This window comes from Leptopilina heterotoma, unplaced genomic scaffold, assembly GCF_015476425.1.
Source record: "Leptopilina heterotoma isolate Lh14 unplaced genomic scaffold, ASM1547642v1 Lhet_206, whole genome shotgun sequence".
NCBI classification, from domain to species: Eukaryota; Metazoa; Arthropoda; class Insecta; order Hymenoptera; family Figitidae; genus Leptopilina; species Leptopilina heterotoma.
Window position 1 is genome coordinate 1534094 of NW_025110922.1, and position 19193 is coordinate 1553286.

The following is a 19193-nucleotide window of genomic DNA, read 5'->3' on the forward strand; positions in this document are numbered from 1 at the left end:
ATATTATAGGTACAGCATCCGAACTAGAATCTACAAAAATCTCTACTCTACAGAAATAATCTTTTTTCAAAATTTTTAAAACTTTTATAACTCTGAATAGAATTAGTGTGAAAAGTTCGCTAATAGGTCAAAAGATGCGTCTGAAGAAACTCTACAAACTGTTCAAAAAAAGCTTTCTGATACAATATTACCGCCAACATTAGTGGAACTGAACATTTAAAAAATGTATCATTAACCTTCTTAGACGAGAGAGAGAAAATTTCATTTCAAGTCGAGCCTCACTACAACTGACTGAAGGGAAATTTTCAAGAAACAGAAATAGTAAATAGAAAAAAATATGTTTTATGTTTGACATCTGAGAGGAGACAACGGAATGAAAATAAAATTTATAACAAATTGATTAAGTGCGCAGGCTCAAATTCAACTCATAAAAAAGTTCAAACACTAATGACTGTCATTAGCTAACTTTATAAAATGCAAAGTATCATATATTATTTCGTCATTCTTTTTCAATTACACAGAAATAGATTCGTTCAATATTTCTTTATTAAGTATATTTTTGTTCACAATATTTTTCCTTCCTACCCTTATACATAGTATTTAAATTCTACCAATTCTCTGCACTGAGAAAAAATTTATCTGCATCAAATAGACGATTTTACTTGCTTAATGATAGTTGACTATAATTACTTGGTGGAAATAATTTTTATTTAAATCGAAGAGACTATTTGAACCATTCAATTCTGTATTTGAAGGAAATGGTAATCAATGTAGTGATACTTTATTTATTTCTGCTAATTACTTGGTCTTGTTACTTAAGTAACTGAATAATGCTACTTACAATATTTATTTTATTTTTATGACAAAATATTTAAATTCAAAAATATATTTAAAACTTATTTTGCAACAAAAAAGTTCTGAACGTTCAAATGAATGAAATTTATTGATTTCTTCAAATTAATTTTTCTGCAATCAGTAATTTTTGAGAATATTAACTTGTGGATTATTTGCTAAATATTAGAAATATTGTTTTAATATTGTTAATATTGTTGTAATATTTTTAATATCGATAATATTGTTAACTGTTTTTAAAATTGTTAATATGCTTTTAATGTTTGTCAGCATTTATTAATTATATTTACTAATAAATAGAAACTTTATTCTGTGAATAATTTGTGTATTTTTTTAAACAATTCCTATCTTCAAACGAAAAACAAAGTTAATTAAGCCAATGGGACAAAAAATCCGACAAAAATTTCGAAACTTAATAACTAAGCTTTCGCTACCAGTTGAAAATTTGAAAAAAAATTTCAATTCCGGTTTTATAGCGTCTATTTCACACCACTCTATTCTAGTGAAAATAAAAATTTTCAAAATCATTTATGATGAAACAAAATTTTTTTATGAGGAACCACTAGATTCATGAAATAAAGACAAAAATCTTACGCACCCTAATTTGTCATCGGTTTTGTATTTTGGAATAGTAAAATAACGCTGTGGTCGGATTAAAATTCTTCAAATGCTGTTCCTTCTACTATTCAAAAGCATTACAAAATTTTTAATCCTTCACTCGCAATATCTTTCAACAGAAATTGTCATAACAATACAAAAGCTCAAAAATGAAAATCTCTTTTAGGAAAAAAATGAAATATGTTCTCGGTTTAAGATCTGGGAGAAGACAATAAAACAAAAAAAAGTAATTTCTAATAAAAGCATCTGCGCAGGCTTACATATACAAGAGACATTAACAGCATGTGACTGTTAGACATTCAATGGTAATTTTTTCGACCACATTTCTCTTTAAATATTTAATAAATTGAGCTGAAATTTTGTGGGAAAGTCTAAAATATAATAAAGAAGGGCAGTAATGTGCAAAAGTTTTAATAATTAAAAAATAAATTATAATAAAACACTTTGAAATCGGTAAAGACGAGGAGGTTAAAGTTTTGAACGTTCAAATGAACGAAATTTATTTATTTCTTCTACAAATTAAATTTTTATTACCATAATTTTGCGTCACTATTAAGCAAATTAATTATAATGTTTCTAAATGTAAAATTTGAGTTTTTAATTTGCATTGTAATCAATAATCTATGAAAATATTTTTAACAAAAAATATTTCGTTCATTTGAACGTTCAAAACTTTTTGTTCATTAAAGACGAGAAATTGATTAGAAGTGACCGTGACAACTGATAATTTTAAAGTAATTTGTAATAATTGATTTTAAAAATATTAAAACTTTTGCACTACTTTGTAAATTAAAGTTCTGATATATTTTTTTTATTCTTTTTCATTTTTACAGAAATAGTTTCGTTCAATATTACTTTTGTTAAGTATATTGTTTAGGGTGGTCCAAAAATACATGAGAAAAAAATAAAATCAGAATTTTAATGCTCTCACCCCCTAGGATTGTTCTATATGGATTTTGAAAATAAAAAAATATTTAGAGGTCCCTCAAAGCGCTCAAAGTTTTCCATGTAAAATGCATGGGGAAAAAACACTTTTTCGTAGAATTGGTATAGAATCATTGAAAATCAATATTTTTCATTCAGCAAACTCTATTTCTCTTCAGAAGACTTCAAAGAATAGTGATAAATTGTTTATTTAACCATTTTTTTAAATTAACTATTTTTTATAGTGCCCCCAAAAAACCCTATAAATTTCAAAATTATAAAAAAATCGTTAAAAAATATTTTTTACTATTTTTATCAAAGTTTTTTCTAGATTATGAATAAATAACACAAATATTGATTTTTAAACATTATTCCATGTAATTTCTAATTTGTTTAAACAAATTATTATTGTTGTTTATTTACAACTTTTTATCTAATTGAGCTAAAGAGTTCCGATTTTTTCTCAATTTTGCAACTTTTCAGGGCGAATGTAACCAGTCACTATTAAAGAATATTAATTTTACCAATTGTTTAAACAAATTACTATTGTTTAACTTCCACTTTTTATCAAATTTAGCTGCAGAGTCGCAATTTTTTTCTCAATTTTGCATTTTTCCAAGCCAAATGTAACTAGTGACTAACAACAATCTAAGAATTACAATTTTACCAGTTGCTTAAACAAATTGTTATTTTAAATTTGAAGCTATCGCAGTAGTAATTTCAATGATGTAAATAAAATTTTTTGTACTTAACATTTTTATAATAATAAATTTATTGTTCACAATTTTTACTCGATAATTAAGTCTTACATTAAATATTACCTCACAAAAAAATAAAATGTACAATTAAGAAAAAGTTGCAACTCTGTAGCTCATTTTGATAAAAAGTGGAAGTTAAACAATAGTAATTTGTTTAAACAATTGGTAAAATTAATATTCTTTAATAGTGACTGTTTACATTCGGCCTGAAAAGATGCAAAATTGAGAAAAAATCGGAACTCTTTAGCTCAATTGAGCGGCTGGATCGTAGAAGGGCACGTAAATTTTTCTCGGCCGAAATTTAAGTCCCCTGAACACTCAAAATTCAACTTCTGATTTTAAATATTTTAAATACACATTCTTATAGAAAATTTCATTCCGCATCTTTTTTTCTTATGAAATTTTTTTCTATATATTTCCGTTTTCGAAATATTTGGGAAAAACTGTTTTTTCGAAAACTGTAAATGACATTTTTCACTTCAACTCGCGATATTTAAGACAATTTTAAAAATTTTTCAATGAAACAAAAAAGAAAATACGTCTTAAGGTATTCTACGAATGATAAAAAAAGAAAAAAGTTATTACCTATATATAAATATATATAAATGTTAACTCTTTGAAGTCTATAATGATAAAAGTTTTAATATAGAAATAAGAAAACAATGTATTTAAAATTGATAATTTTTACAACCGAAATGGGAACAAAACCAAATTTGTCATAATTTCTTTTAGAGAAAATCTTAAAAAAATAGCACATTTTTATAGACAAAATAAAACAAGTTAAAAATGTTTGCATTTTTATAGTTAACATAAAAAGAAAGTCGAAAATATCGCATTTTAATGAAGAAAATCGAATAATTAACATGCGGGCGCAAAATGTTTTGCGCCCGCTCGGAGGTAGAGGAAGCGGGTGCAAAATATTTTGCGCCCGCTTCCCCTGCCCCTGGGTGGGAATGAGATACTTTGCGCCCGCTCTAAGTGCCCGAAATGACATACTTTCCGTGCAGGTAGGACAAAAAATATTATAACATTTTCAGGGTTGTCATAGGTTACGAAAAATCAGGGAAAATTCAGGAATTTTTATTAAAGTACTGGAAAAAATTGAATTTATAAGAAGTTACAAATGATTGCAGAAATAAAATTATTCGCAGAAATTCAATTATGCTCAAAAATTTTTAAAAGTGCCAGGTCAAAATTTCAATTATCTTTAACCCTCCGTCACACACTTAGGGAGGGATTCCCTCTACGGTTTCAGTATTTTTTAAATAACTTTTGTTTTCCTCATTGCAAAATAAAATCAGTTTCTATACCTTTCGACAATTTACTCCTCAACACATTTCTAAAAAAACATTTACATGTCATACATGTCAAGTGGAATTCCTTCGAAGATGTACATTCGTGTAATTAATTTTTATTTTTGAGACCGAAAATTAATTTTATTAATTTTATAATTTAGTATAATTAGAAGGTCTTACCTGCAATAAAAGAAATGTCTTAGAAATATTTTTAAATCATTTTTCAATTTTTAATTTTTCAATTTTGTCATTTTAATTTTTCACTTTAAATTTAAAATTCTACAACAATTCTTTTATTAACTCACGAAAAAAAAAAAGTTTTGTAAGAGAAAAATTAAATTTCTTTTTTAAATAATAAAATATTACGCATGTTCCTAAAATTTTAAACGTTTAAATGAACGATTATATTCTTTTTACTTCTTTTAATTTGATTTTTATTACAAAATCTTGTTTTTTATAATTAAAGAATTCATTTTCAATTTACAGAAATGTTCAATTACGGTATTTTTCTTTTCAATCTTGTATAATTTTTAAAAATATTAAAACAAAAATCAGTGTGTGTGTGTGTGTCACGCACTGAGAGAAAATAATTATGATTTTTGAAAATATTTTTCATTTTATGTAAAATATGTTAAAAAGCGAAATTTAGATATTTATTTAAAATACAAACAGGCAAAATAATATAAAAAAAATTCTAGTTTATAAAAGACCTTCGGCGGAATATAGAAAAATTTCATTAAAATCTAGAAAAAATTTTCAAATCAATTAATTTTTGAATAATACGAATAATATTAAAATATTAAATATTTCCAATTATTTTAATTTTTCTAGAACTTAAAATGAGCGATACAAATTTTTTTTTTTTAAACCACTGTAACTTTTGATGACATTAGTAAAAATGAATTTTAGTCAGACAGCAAAAGTGACTTATTAAGACATCAAATAGTAAATTTCAAAGAAATTCCTTTTTTTGTTCGATGATATTTTTGTCATACAAAACTGTTTTTTTTTTTAGGAAAATATTTTAAAACTAAAAAAAGAGGAATGTTCTCGGTTTAAGATCTGAGGGAAGACAATACAATGAAACTAGAATTTCTGACAAAAGAATCATGTGCGCAGGCTTGCATATACAATTTAAAAGAAAAAGTGAGCAACTCTAATGACTCGTCATTAAATAACTTTCTAAATTAAAGGCCTGATATACTTTATTTTTCATTCTTTTTTTATTTTCCCAGAAATAGATTCGCTCAATATATTACTTTATTAAGCATATTACTCCTTACAATGTTTCCACCATTAGTCCATAGAGATATCGATAGTATTTAAATTACACTGAATCATACTTTTACACATTCGACAATATTTCTTCACTCGTATCATATATTAGACATTAATAAGGACATTAATAACTGTTTATTTCCGAATAATTTCCAAATAACAATTTTTTCTATTAAATTATTATCTAATTATTATCTTTGGTATTGTAATTAAAGTGTAATGTGCTTAAAAAAAATTGCACCTGAATTTAAACAATTTTTATAAAAATTAACTGATTATTGCTTGAGATAATAAGTATGAAGGGTGAAAATGGTGCGTATGCAAAATTTTGTTTCATTTACTTTATTTGTATTACTTTTATTTATTTATTTATTTATTAATTTCATCTTTATAAATAATTGTAGTGTCATAGTTTTTACTGCAATACTTTCTAAATTTGAATTAGTAAAAGTAATTACTAATTTGAATCAGTGACTGACTTTTTGCTTTTGAATTAGTAAATTGTTTTTATTTTATTTTATTTATTAGTAATTTTACTAATTAATAGTAATTTCTATTAATTTATTAGTAAAATTTACTAATTCAAAAGCAGAAATTCAGTAAATATTTTTACTAATTATAATTTAGAGAGTAGAAATAAACTTTATAGGATAAATGCCCTAGTAGTCGGATCAGACAACAATCTTATATTTATCACATTTTTCTTGAAAGTATCAAATTAATACCAATGTGGATCAAATTGATACAAAAAATTTAAATCAATTTAGTATTTCATTTACATTTTTAGTATCATTTCGTTGCTATTTGATACTTTTATGTAAATAGTGATTTAGCTTTCTTCTTGAAATAACAAATATTTTCTGTTTCTTAAGCACATTATCCCTTGAAAGAGTTTTTCAGGATTAAAAATCATGTAAATTTGCTAAAAATACGTGAGTTAATAAAATATAATCAATTTAATGAAAAAATGCTTCAGTAGTCGAACAATTTTTTTTTATAATCGAACATCAGTCGGACATATTTTGGATTTATAAAGTAAAAAAGATAATTTTTCAATTGCTTCCTGATGCTGGAAAATTAAATTAAAGCTTCTTAGAAGTTAATAATAAAATATTTAAATCCTACAAGTTTTAAAATTTACGATTTATCACCAACAATATTTCATGCTACTTATTACGCTACTCGACAATTTAAAACATTATTAATAAAATTCAACGCAAACGTTTAATTATTTTTAAAAAATTTTTTTGCTACACGGAAAAGTAATTTTACTCAGAACAGCTACAAAATTCACTATATTAGCGAAATTATTCGTTATTTCAATTAAAACTTTCGCTATTTCAGTAAAACTTATGGTTGTCCCAGGGCAAAAAATTTTGTTCGAGTGAATAATTCAATTATTTTCATAAATAATAAAATTTTGTGCGGGACTATATTTGCATTTCTCTCTAAAGTTATTTTTGTCCCTTTCATAAATCTCAATTATTTCTTTCCAGCATTGGTATTTTTGATGAAATTCTCCCGAATAAGTCTGGCTTGGTTTGGCGCATGGCCTGCTTATACAAATAAAAAATTGTCAAAAATTTTATTTTTCACAAGTATTGTAACAATGATTGTGAGTGTTGTCATACCACAAGGCATTAAGTTGATCCAAGTTCGAGATAATATTGACCTGATAAGTCAAATAGTTTCCACTGCAGAGTTACCGTATTTGGTAGCTTTGACAAAAATGAGCGTGCTTTATTACAATAAAGAAAGTTTGTATTTTTTAATAAAGAATTTACTTTTTTTTTTTTTTTTGAGAAAATATTTCAACTTTGAAGAAAATTGCTATTGCAAAAGTTGTCATTACAATAATCACATTAATATTGAGATATTACCTCAAAAAAAAAAAAATATATATTATGTATATTTTTCATGATGATTAAATAGATAAATTATGTAGAGTGAGAGGAAATTGAGGCAATAACACTAGTTTTTGATAGATTAAAAAAACAATAACAAAATACACATATAAACAATAAAATTTTCAATTAAAATTTACTTAATCAACAGATTATAAATACAGAGGTTAAAAAATCATAAATTAATGAAATTTTCCCTTTTCTTTCTTATTAGAAATGATTATTCTCTATGGCTGCATGATGGATCACTGGGAGAGGAATAGAAGCAATAAAGAAGTAGAGATCATGATGAAAAAAGGGGTAGAGGGTAAAAAAATTGCAGTCCTGTGTATGTTTTTGGGACATGCAACGATGGTTGCCCGTCTAGTGCAGTGGATATTTGAAAATTTACAAAATTGGAATAATTCCGAGCGCTTTAAGAATTATACGCTCTATGTTGAAGCCTATTATCCCTTCAATTGGAACTACACTCCAATGTTTGAAATTACTTGTTTTATTGAATATTTCGGTACTTTTCTTGCAACTGCAGCCTATACTGGTACCGATGGCTTTTTCAGTCAAACAGTTCTGCATATTTCTGGAGAATACAATATTTTACGGTTACAACTTTTAGAGCTTGTCAATAATTTTAATGTGACAATATTTGGTCATGAGTTTGATGAGAAAATTGGTTACATCGTCGATGTTCACGAGCACCTAAATAGGTTCTTAATTAATTTCTATTCTTAAGGTTTTTATTCTCAATTTCTTTATTCTTAATTTCTTTATTCTTAATGTTTTTATTCATAATTAATTTTTATAGTTAGAAAATAAAAATTCTGTGGCAATTTTAAGTAAAAATTTTAAACTTATATAAACTTCTGGAGGGACAGAATTTTTTTTAGAAAAGATTTTGAATTTAATTTGGAATTTTCTTTATTAGTTTTATGTGACGTACTCTCTAAATCTGAAGAAGATATATTCCGTTCAGATTTAGACGGTAAATTCTGCTTTTTTTCTTTGGTTGTTAAAACAATTTTTTATTTAGTTGCATCTCAATCCTGGAGAGCACTTTCTACTTAATGTTTCTGGTTCAATTAATAGGTTGCAGTATTCAATTTTGTATGCAAGGATTTCTTCTTGTTTTAGTAGGTACACTTTGTATTATTTAGAAATTTTTTTTCATTTTTAATTCGAAATTCGAAATTTTAGAAAATTAATTGCATTATTCTTCATGGTAACAAATTCAGTAGTGCACAATGACAAAACATCATCATTATTTCGTTCTAAATATTTATTTAAAGTAATTCAAATAAATTCTAAAAACAAATTTGGTTCAAATAAACATTTTTAATCCGCCTAACAAAATTTATTTCTACAAAATAAAATTTGAAAAACAAATAAAAAAAGTCATTAGACTGCGAAACAAATATATTTATTTATTTGGAACAAATAATTTCTATTCATATATATTTTATAAATTAATTTATATATTTGGTTAAAATAAAAAATTTTCTGAGTGTAATATTGCAGATATTTTTACTTTTCAGTACATAACGGACAGAAATTCAAATTCGATGCTACTTGCTGTTCTTTTTATCATTGTTTTCCTCATGTATATGATTGGAAATTTTTATGTATATTGCTATTTAGGCGAACAACTACAAATGGAAGTAAATAATTTCTATTCAGCATTGTATTTCTATAGAAAAAATATTTTACTCTTTTCTTTGAATTATATTAACCTTTTAATGGCCGCAGAGGTTTTCGATCAAAATATTCATATAATTTTATCAAAATATGTTTCATTTCTAAACACAAACAAATAAAATATTTTTAATTTGAAAAAATCAAAAAGACAAAAAAAAAAATTTGTAAAAATATTAAAAATTGAAATTACTTTGAGCTAAGCTCATAAAAATTATTACTCGGAGGTTTTCGGATCACTATTTCCGAATGCAATGTCATTTTTACAAAATTCAAAATGGCGGATCCAATATGGCGGACCTGGACAAAATTCATATTTCTTTAAAAAAAGTCGTCAGACTTTTTTAAAGTAATGCGAATTTTGTTAAATAATTTAATATAATAAGAATTTTATTTAGGTTGAACAATTAATCAAAGTAAAATATTTTTAAATATTTTAAAAAAATCTCTTCTCCAGAATATATTTATTTAACTCTTTCTTATTTATTAATAAACACTTTTTTAGAGTTATGCCTTCGCACAAACGGCCTACAACTGCCATTGGTACAACCTACCTGCAAAAAAAGCGAAATACTTAATTCTTCTAATGCAAATTGGTCATAAACCAGTTGCAATTACAGCTGGTAAATTTTGTGTTCTGAATTTGATTTTATTTGGCAGCGTAAGTTTATAAAATAATTATCTAATATTTTTTAAGGGGACCCGCACCCGAAATTTCAACTATAACAGAATATAATTGAAAAAATTTTGTATATTTTTTTTCTGACACTATTTTCATTCAGAAATAGAATGAAAAAATCAAAAAAAAATTTCATGATTTTTTCGGAAAATAAAAAAATTTTTTTTTTTAAATTTTTTTTGTAACTTTTGACAAAATTAAAATTTTACAAAATCCATGCCCTTAAATATAAAAAGGAGTGTGAGAAACTCATTAAAACAAAAACCATGAAAAGAAAATTATAAAATTTATGAAAGAAGAAGCATTTTTTATAAGTTTATGGTATAACATTTCGATGTTATACCATAAATTTACAAAAAATTAAAATTTCACAAAATCCATGCCCTTAATTATAAAATGGTGTGTAAGAAACTCATTAAAACAAAAACCATAAAAAAATAATAAAATTTGTAAAAGAAGAAGCATCTTTTTTGTAAATTTATGGTTTATAATGTTATACCATAAACTTATAAAAAATGCTTCTTCTTTCACAAATTTTATTATTTTTTTCATGGTTTTTGTTTTAATGAGTTTCTTACACTCCATTTTATAATTAAGGACATGGATTTTGTAAAATTTTAATTTTGTCAAAAGTTACAAAAAAAAAAATTTTTTTTTAAAATTTTTTAATTTCCAAAAAAATCATGAAAAATTTTTTTTGTTTTTTTCACCTTATTTCTGAATCAAAATAGTGTCAGGAAAAAAATATAAAAAATTTTTCCATTTATATTCTATTACAGTTGAAATTTCGGGTGCGGGTCCCCTTAAAGATAAATATAAACTTTATATCCTTTATATTTTAGGGGCAAATAATTCTTTATTTTTTTAATTTTTCAAATTTCAGATTATGAAAACCTCAATGGGCTATTTATCAGTTTTGATAACAATGAGACGAACGAATAAATAATAATATTATAGCGATTTTCATCTTTTTTTTTTAAATTGTGTAAAAAATAAATAAAGTTTGTATAAACTGAGTTAAATTATATATAAAAAAAAGCCAAATGTTTATTTAATTTAAATAAATATTTGGCTGAGTTAAATAAATGTTGCAATCGAAGAAATGCAATGCACTCAAGAAATTTGGTCATGAAAAGCAAATTTTTAGTTGAACCATATTCAAATGTTTGATAGCAAAGGATTTATTCCGTTGATTCGACCAAAATTTCGTTTTATTGAACTAATTTTTCACTGAGTGTGCAATTTTTAAATTTTAAACAAATCGTCATTTACTGTGTTAAATTAATTATTCTATTATTTCACAGTGATGAAGTTAAGAAGCATTGTATACTTAAATAAAATGAGTGAATATTCTAATAATATTGTAAAAAGTCTTGTAATAATTATTAATTATAAATTATGCAACTTTTTTTACGAACATTAAAAATTTATAACTTGTACTTCTTTAATAAAAATAAACATAATAATAAAAAAATAAAATTATTGCGTATTTCTTTCTTAATTATGTAACCTTACTTGGACAATAATAGAAATAGGAAACGAATAATTTAATTTTCCTTATTTCGTTAATACTATTTGCAGTTTTAATTAATTGTGACTCGCTCCCAAGAAAGGTACCCAAGGAGCAAATCACTTTAAGGTTACGTTTGCGTTATTTTTAGCTTAATTAAAAATTTATTTTTAATTATTTAAATTCGAAACTAGTTTTTATTTAATATTTCAGAAGTAACGAAGACTTGAGAATCAACAATTTGTAATAGTAATTGATTCTCTTTTTGTATTTTTACTCGAAAAATTATGAACATAACCTAAAATTGTTTGTTTCTTAGGTACCTTCCTAGAAAGCGCAGCAAAATTATCTTTAATTTCTTCTTGCAAAATTACCTTCTAATCAGTTGAGATTTCTTGAATATTTCTGAAAAATTAATTCCTTTAAATATTCCTTTTCTTCATAGTTATTATTATAAATCGTTTATGTACTTCAAATAGTCACACAGAAAGAAAATCCAATTCCAATTTTTTCAAATGACATTATTAACAGATTATTTTTATGCAAGACCAGCAATTTTTTTCGCACATCAGTTTTAACTGTAAATAAATGCAAACTATTATTAATTAGAAATATTTATTATAGAGAAAATATAAATTCTCAAAATAAACTGTTATATTGGTAAAAATACTAATTTAATTACTAATTAATTAGTAAAAAATTTGTTATCAATAAAAATAAATATCCAATGCAATTAAAGGAATTTTTTTTATCTCAAATTTTTTACAATTTTATGAAAATATATAAAAATCAAAAAAATGTTTCTGTAAATTTTTATATTTAAATACAATTGTAATTTGTATAATTTAAGGAAATTTTAAAGTAAAAAAAAATTTTTAAGTAAAACATTAAAGTTTAATTGAAGGTGAATTAAAACATAGAAATAACAATTCTCTATGATCACATAATTGATAAATGTCCAGAAAAGAGAACAACTAATAAAATGCTGATAATGAAGATAAATATTGTTAATGATTGAAGACAATGAAAATATTTGCGGATTGTTATAGAATTTGTATGTTCCATAGCATTTTTTTCAATTGATATTTATTTTAATTAATTAATTTGTTGAATTTTGTTTTAACCGATTTTTTATTTCACAACAATAAATTTATTTTACAATATTAATTTTCTAAATTAATATTTTTAACAATTAATATTTTTATAATAATAAAAACATATTTTTAACAAAAGTCAAATTTTAACAAAATATAAAAAAGTAGTTAATTTGAAAGTTTGATTTTGGAAAGAAATAAGTAAATTTCGTTCATTTGAAAGTTAAAAACTTAAGACCCCAAATATTCTAACATTCAAATGAACGACGATTCTTTACATTTGTAGTTAAAATTTGAATCACGTTAGAAAACATTTTTTCTCTAATTTAGAAAATTAATTCCTTTCTATTATTGCGAATTTATTTTTTATTTATTTTATTCCAGTACTTTTTAATTTAATCAACGAATTCTAGGAATTTTTGAATATATTTAAATAGAAAAAAATATCCCTTCATTTGTACGTTCACTTTAGAAAAAATTTATTTGAAAATTTATTCTTTACTTTCAAACGAATGGCAAGATTTCTAAATGTAAATCCCTTGTAATTTACCCAAAAAAAAAACAGTAATATTTGACTAAAAAATTAGAACACTTTTTTTTATAAAAAAATCTATTTAGTTTATTTTTTCTTACCACCAATAAATGAACAATTGAAAGTAAAAACACAAGAAATTTCTAAATTCAAAAACATTTTTTCGAATTTACAAGATATTACTAGTACTAGATATTACAAATAATGATAATAATTTTATCATTAAAAAAAATTCTGTTCACTTTTCTATAACGAACAAATACGCCACCCACATTGTCGTTTTTCACAAAAATGAATGAAAAAGAGAAAAAAATTCTAAGAAACAGAATTCTTGTGCGCATGCTTGAATCAAACTTGATAACGAGAAACAATTTTGTAATTTAGCCATGAATATTACATTCGTTAAATGATCTCTGTTCAACAACTTTTAACAACTGATTCGTCATTAAAAAAAAAAAAAACTTTATTGAAATTTCATTCTTTTGAAAATAGATATAACTACATTGTCTATTACGTGTATATTATCAGATAAAACTTAAATCTTTAAATCTCAACTAAATTAATAATAAACATTTTCTTTTTTTCATATCAATGACAATTTATAAACCGTTTTTTCTTATTCTTATCCTTATTATGAATTTCAAAAAAATTTATTGACGTTCGACAGGAATTTATTTCTATACAATATTATTTCAAGATCGAGAATGTAAATTTGAGATTTTTCAAGGATTATTTGTTGATCACAATATGGACGGTGAAGCTGGTACATTGCTTGGGCGCAAAATAAATTACATTTTTGAAAAAAAAAAATTCTTTGGAAATTCTTATGTTATTATTATTTATTTCTATGTTTATTTAAAAACAAAATTTTCAAGCACCTTTAAAAATTTTTAATAAATAATTGTACCCTACGCTTTTTTTCACTAATATTTTTAATTTTTTTGTCTTTTCTTTCTTTTGCATTTTTTCTTTTTTTCTCCAATTTTGAACGTTCTAATGAACGAATTTTTTTTTGTTTATAAATATTATTAAATTGAATTAAAATTCCAATACTGAAGAGAAAAGTAAAAAAAAAAAAACATTTACTTATTCAAGAACTAATTTTTTTAATATGCAAACATTTTCTTTTATAAAAAAAAGGTATAAAATAGATAAATTAAAATAAGTAAAAAAATATCGTTGTTCTTTTGAACGTTCAAAATTTTAGGAACATTTTTTTCTATCAGTTTTTTTTTTGTTTTCTTTCCTTTTTTTAATGATTATTCTATTATCTTTTCAAAGCCATGGACCTTCTTTCAATATACACGCGAATAAATCTTTCAGCCTTCGGGGCATGGCCACTTCAAAAAAATAAAAATTTATCGAAAATTTTATTTTTTCTTTGTCTATCGACTTTACTCGTTGGCTGTTTTCTACCTCAAACATTTCAAGTGCTTCATGTGTGGAGAAATTTTGAACTTCTCAGCAATGTTCTTTGCACTGCAGAACTCACCATTGTCATCGCAATAACAAAAATGATTGTACTTTATTTCAAGAAAAAAAGTATGTATTTTTATAAATTATTTGGAGAAGTTACGAAAATATTTATTATTAATCTATACAATAAAAAAAAATATCGCTTTAGTGGAAAATATTCTAAATAAATAAATATTTAATTTTTATATAGAACTTTCTCAATATTTTCTTTCTACAAAACTTGATTTTTTTATTTTCTTATTTAAATTATTAAATTTAAATTATCATTTTATGTCTCTAAAGATTTTAACGTTCAAATAAACGACGATTTTTCTTTATATTTCATCAAAACTTTGAATTTTGTTTAAAAAAAAATTAATTTTCCGTTAATTTGGAAAATTAATTTCTTTCTATAAACTTTTATTACCCATTTTATGCATAATTTTTATTTCTCAATCATAATACTGTTCACAAATTCAATATTTTATTTTGGAAAAAAAACCTTACATATTTCTTAATATTTTAATATTTTCTTAGTTTCTTAATATTTTTGTAGAAAATTTTCTAATTTCATAAGGAAATGATTTACAAAAATTTTCTATTTCTTAATTACAATAAATTGTTTTAATAAAATTCGAAGTTTTTTGAAAATAAAGGAAAAAAATTCTATTTCTCAAATACAAATTTTAATTGAAAATAAACTTGAAACTTTTTAAATTTTTAGAAAATAAAAAAAAACAATTTTACTCAAAAAAAATGATCTGTTACATTTTTACGAATTTCTTTAATTGTAAAATTATTCGAAAACATCAATAACTTCTTTTTTAAATAAATATTTAATTATTATTATTATTTTTCCACAGGAATTAAGACATTCAAAAATTTTAAATTTAAACTTTTTTTGGAAATTAAACAACTTATAAAAGTATTGTTATAAAACATGAAGACATCGATTGCTCCGAGTCGAAGACTCGGAGTGATCGATTTCTTCATGTTTTATAATAATTTATAATAATTAAAAATTTATGAAAATAATTTTGAATTATTGCGAAGAAATTTATAAAAAAAATTGTAAATAATTGAATTCCTATGGAATTTTTATTATTTTTGGAAATAATTAAATGTTTGTGTACAATATGAATTTTTTTTAAATAATTTAATTCTTTTCGGCAATTTTTATTAAAATAGTAGATATTGAAAATAATTGAAGTTAGGGCAAGAATTTTATTGTCATTTTTGAAAATAATTGAACTTTGGCGAAAAAATTTGTTATTTACAAAGATAATTAGGATTTTGACGAGAATTTTTTTTTTACTTTTGAACATAATTGAATTTTATGAGAAGAATTGTATTACTTTAGAAAATAATTGAACTTTTGCAATTATTTGTAATTTCTCAAAAATTGATTTTTTTAGTGTTTTCAACAAAAATTTGAATTAAAAATTTTGAAATTCTATTATTTTTAAAATTGATAATTGTTTTTCTTTCAATTCGTTGATCATAAACGTTGCGAACTTTACCGACGTTTCTATAACTTTTATTTTTGTAATTTTTTATAAATATTTAAATAGAAAAGGAATATTCGTTCGTTTAAACGTTCAAAACAGAACAAAAAAAAAATTAAAATTTTAAGACAAAAATTATTTTACACATTATTTAAATAAAATTCTCTCCTCGCATTTTTAGAAATGACAATTCTCTTTGACATTATGATCGGCCATTGGACGAAGAAGAAAAATAAGGAAGAATTGAAAATAATGCAGAAGAATGGTTATCATGGAAAAAAATTTTCCCTAATATGCATTATTTTGCCGTACTCAACTGTTCACTGTCGCTTATTACAATGGGTTTTGGAAAATATAAGCAATTGGAATAATCCAATTGGAAATAATTTTACACTTTACGTTGAAGCTCATTATCCATTTAGTTGGAGTTATACTCCAATTTTTGAGATCACATGTTTTTTACAATATCTTGGAGTGGTTTGTGCAACATTTGCAAATAGTGGGGCCGACAGTTTTTTCAGTCAAATCATTTTTCATTTTATTGGACAATATCAAATTCTACGGCTAAAACTTGCGGAACTCATAAAAAATATTGAAAATAATATGCCTGAGTTTGAATTTAATAAGGAATTTAAAAATATAGTTTATATTCATCACCATATTAATAGGTAATTGTTTGTTAAGTATATACTTTTGTTATTCTTATTAAATATTCTATTCTATTAAATATTTACTATTTTATGTTACTAATAAATATTATAATATTTACAATTCCACAAATTTTGGACTTTCAAATGAACGAAATATTTTTATGAAAAATATTTTTATAAATTACTGATTGTAACAAAAATTAAAAACTCATATTTTACACTTAGAAACTTTATAATTCATTTTTTTTCTGTCATACAAAAATGTTGTAATAAAATTTAATTTAAAGAAGAAATAAATAAAATTCGATTCAATTGAACGTTCAGAGCTTAGGAACATTAAATTTTACTAATAAATTTGTAGAAATTACTATTTATAAATTTAAGTAAATTTCACTAATAAATTCGAAGAAATTATTATTTATTAAGTAATTTAAGTAAATTTTACGAATAGTAAAATTTACTATTCGTTAAGTAATTTAAGTAAATTTTACGAATAGTAAAATTTACTATTCGTTAAGTAATATAAGTAAATTTTACTAATACTTTAGTAGAAATTACTAATTCTTAGTAAAATTTACTAATAGAAAAGCAAAAATTTTGATTCTTTCTCCATTTGAAATCCTTAGAAGAACTTTGAAATTTTTTGTTTTAATCATTTTTTTTGTTATTATTTCCCTTCCTTTAAGAAACTAATTTTTTATTGAAAAAACAAGAATATTATTTCTTTTCTAAACAGTTGCATTGAAATATTAGAAAGCTGCTTTTATTTGACCTTTTTGATTCAACTACTAGCTTGTTCAAGCCTATTTATTTGTTATGGTAAGTAAATTTTTATTTTTTTTTTTTTTACAAATATTTGACTAATTTAAAATAAATTATCCACAAATTTTAAATTCTAAATTTAGAAAATAGAAAAAATACTCCTTTATTTTTGTGAAAAAGATTTTTCTTTTGCATTAGAATATTTTTTTAAAATTTTAAAATAACTTATTTTATAATAAAATGTGTTTTTTTATTTTTCTTCAAACTTGATTTTTTTTTAGATTTTAACAGACGATAATTCAAAATCATCAGTGTTACCAGCTCTTTTGTTTATAGTGATTTATTTTATATACCAAACAACAACTTTTTACATATTTTGTCATCTGGCAGAAATGCTGCAAATGGAAGTGAGAATAATTTATACTAAATCTACAAAATACAGTTTAAAAAAAGTAATAGGACGCAATTAAAAAAAAATCCCAGTACAAAAATAATTATTAAATTAAAAAACTTGTTTAGAAAAAATTAAAAAATGAATTTTCCAAAGTTTAAAGTTTATACAAAATTTTGAATTCGTTAAAAATTTTAAATACTTAAAAATTAAAAAATTTGAAACTAATAGAATAAATAATGAAACAACGAGATTTTAGTTTACTTTTTCAATAAAAAATAATTAATAAACATATGTTCCCAGAGTTTTTATTTTGCTCAAACAGCATATGAATCGAAATGGTACAATTTACCACCGCATAAATCAAAATGTCTTCTTCTTTTGATGCAAAGTGGTTATAAACCAATTCCAATAACAGCTGGTAAATTTTTCGTTCTTAACTTTATGCTATTTGGAAGCGTAAGTTTAATATATTATTACTTTTTTTCTATTTTTAATTTATAAAAAATAAATAATAATTTTTATCAAGAATAAATATTACTTTTATAACTATCAATTCGTATGTTTCAATAATAAAATTTATTATAAATTTCACTAATATTTAAATATTGAAATTTTATTTTTTTTTAGATTATAAAAACATCTATGGGTTACCTATCATTTTTAATAACAATGAAAGAAAGCAATAAATAATGGAATGAATTATGCAAAAGAAACAAAATGTTTTGAATAAATGTTAAGCTTTAAACATGTATATATGTATGTTCCATTAGCAATTGTTAATGTCATTTAAAACTACACGCATAATATATAATATTTATTATTCTATGAGTTCATTTATTTCCTAATCTTACAATTTAATTACCATTGAAAATAGTTAAATAATTATGTAAATGGTCTAATAAATATATAAATAATTATAAATAGTTATAAATACTTTAAACTTTAAATAATTAAACTGAATTCAGTGCATAATTAAGAGAATTTTCTTTTATAGAAGTAAGAATAGATTTTTTATTAATATTAAACTATACTAAATCTCCTGTAAGTTTAATTAATTATTAACGTCAATTCTCTTTTGATGTAAAATTATTACACAATTACGTATTTAAATATTAAAAAATTATTTTTTTTGCACAAATTTTTATAAATTTTTCTTTTAAAATGTTTTACAATCTTTTCTGAACAATATTTTGCAAAAGGAAAATTTTTAAACAAATTTTTATTGTTTTCCTCGTGAAAAATATATTTTATTCTTTGAATCGTTGATCATAATTTTTGTAAAATTCACTGGCTTGTT

The 19193-nt window shown here is 22.9% G+C and overlaps 2 protein-coding genes across 2 annotated transcripts; both read left to right on the forward strand.

Annotated features, from left to right (window-relative positions):
• Positions 1-7334: 7334 nt before the first annotated feature.
• LOC122501191 lies at positions 7335-10940 on the forward strand. The gene is made up of 5 exons (XM_043610486.1): positions 7335-7482; positions 7844-8333; positions 8821-8845; positions 9821-9976; positions 10878-10940. The coding sequence occupies exons 1-5, from the start codon at positions 7335-7337 to the stop codon at positions 10938-10940; spliced, it is 882 nt and encodes a 293-aa protein (XP_043466421.1).
• A 2937-nt stretch (positions 10941-13877) lies between these two features.
• On the forward strand, positions 13878-18586 carry LOC122501192. The gene is made up of 4 exons (XM_043610487.1): positions 13878-13893; positions 16272-16567; positions 18197-18352; positions 18524-18586. The coding sequence occupies exons 1-4, from the start codon at positions 13878-13880 to the stop codon at positions 18584-18586; spliced, it is 531 nt and encodes a 176-aa protein (XP_043466422.1).
• The last annotated feature ends 607 nt before the right edge of the window (positions 18587-19193 follow it).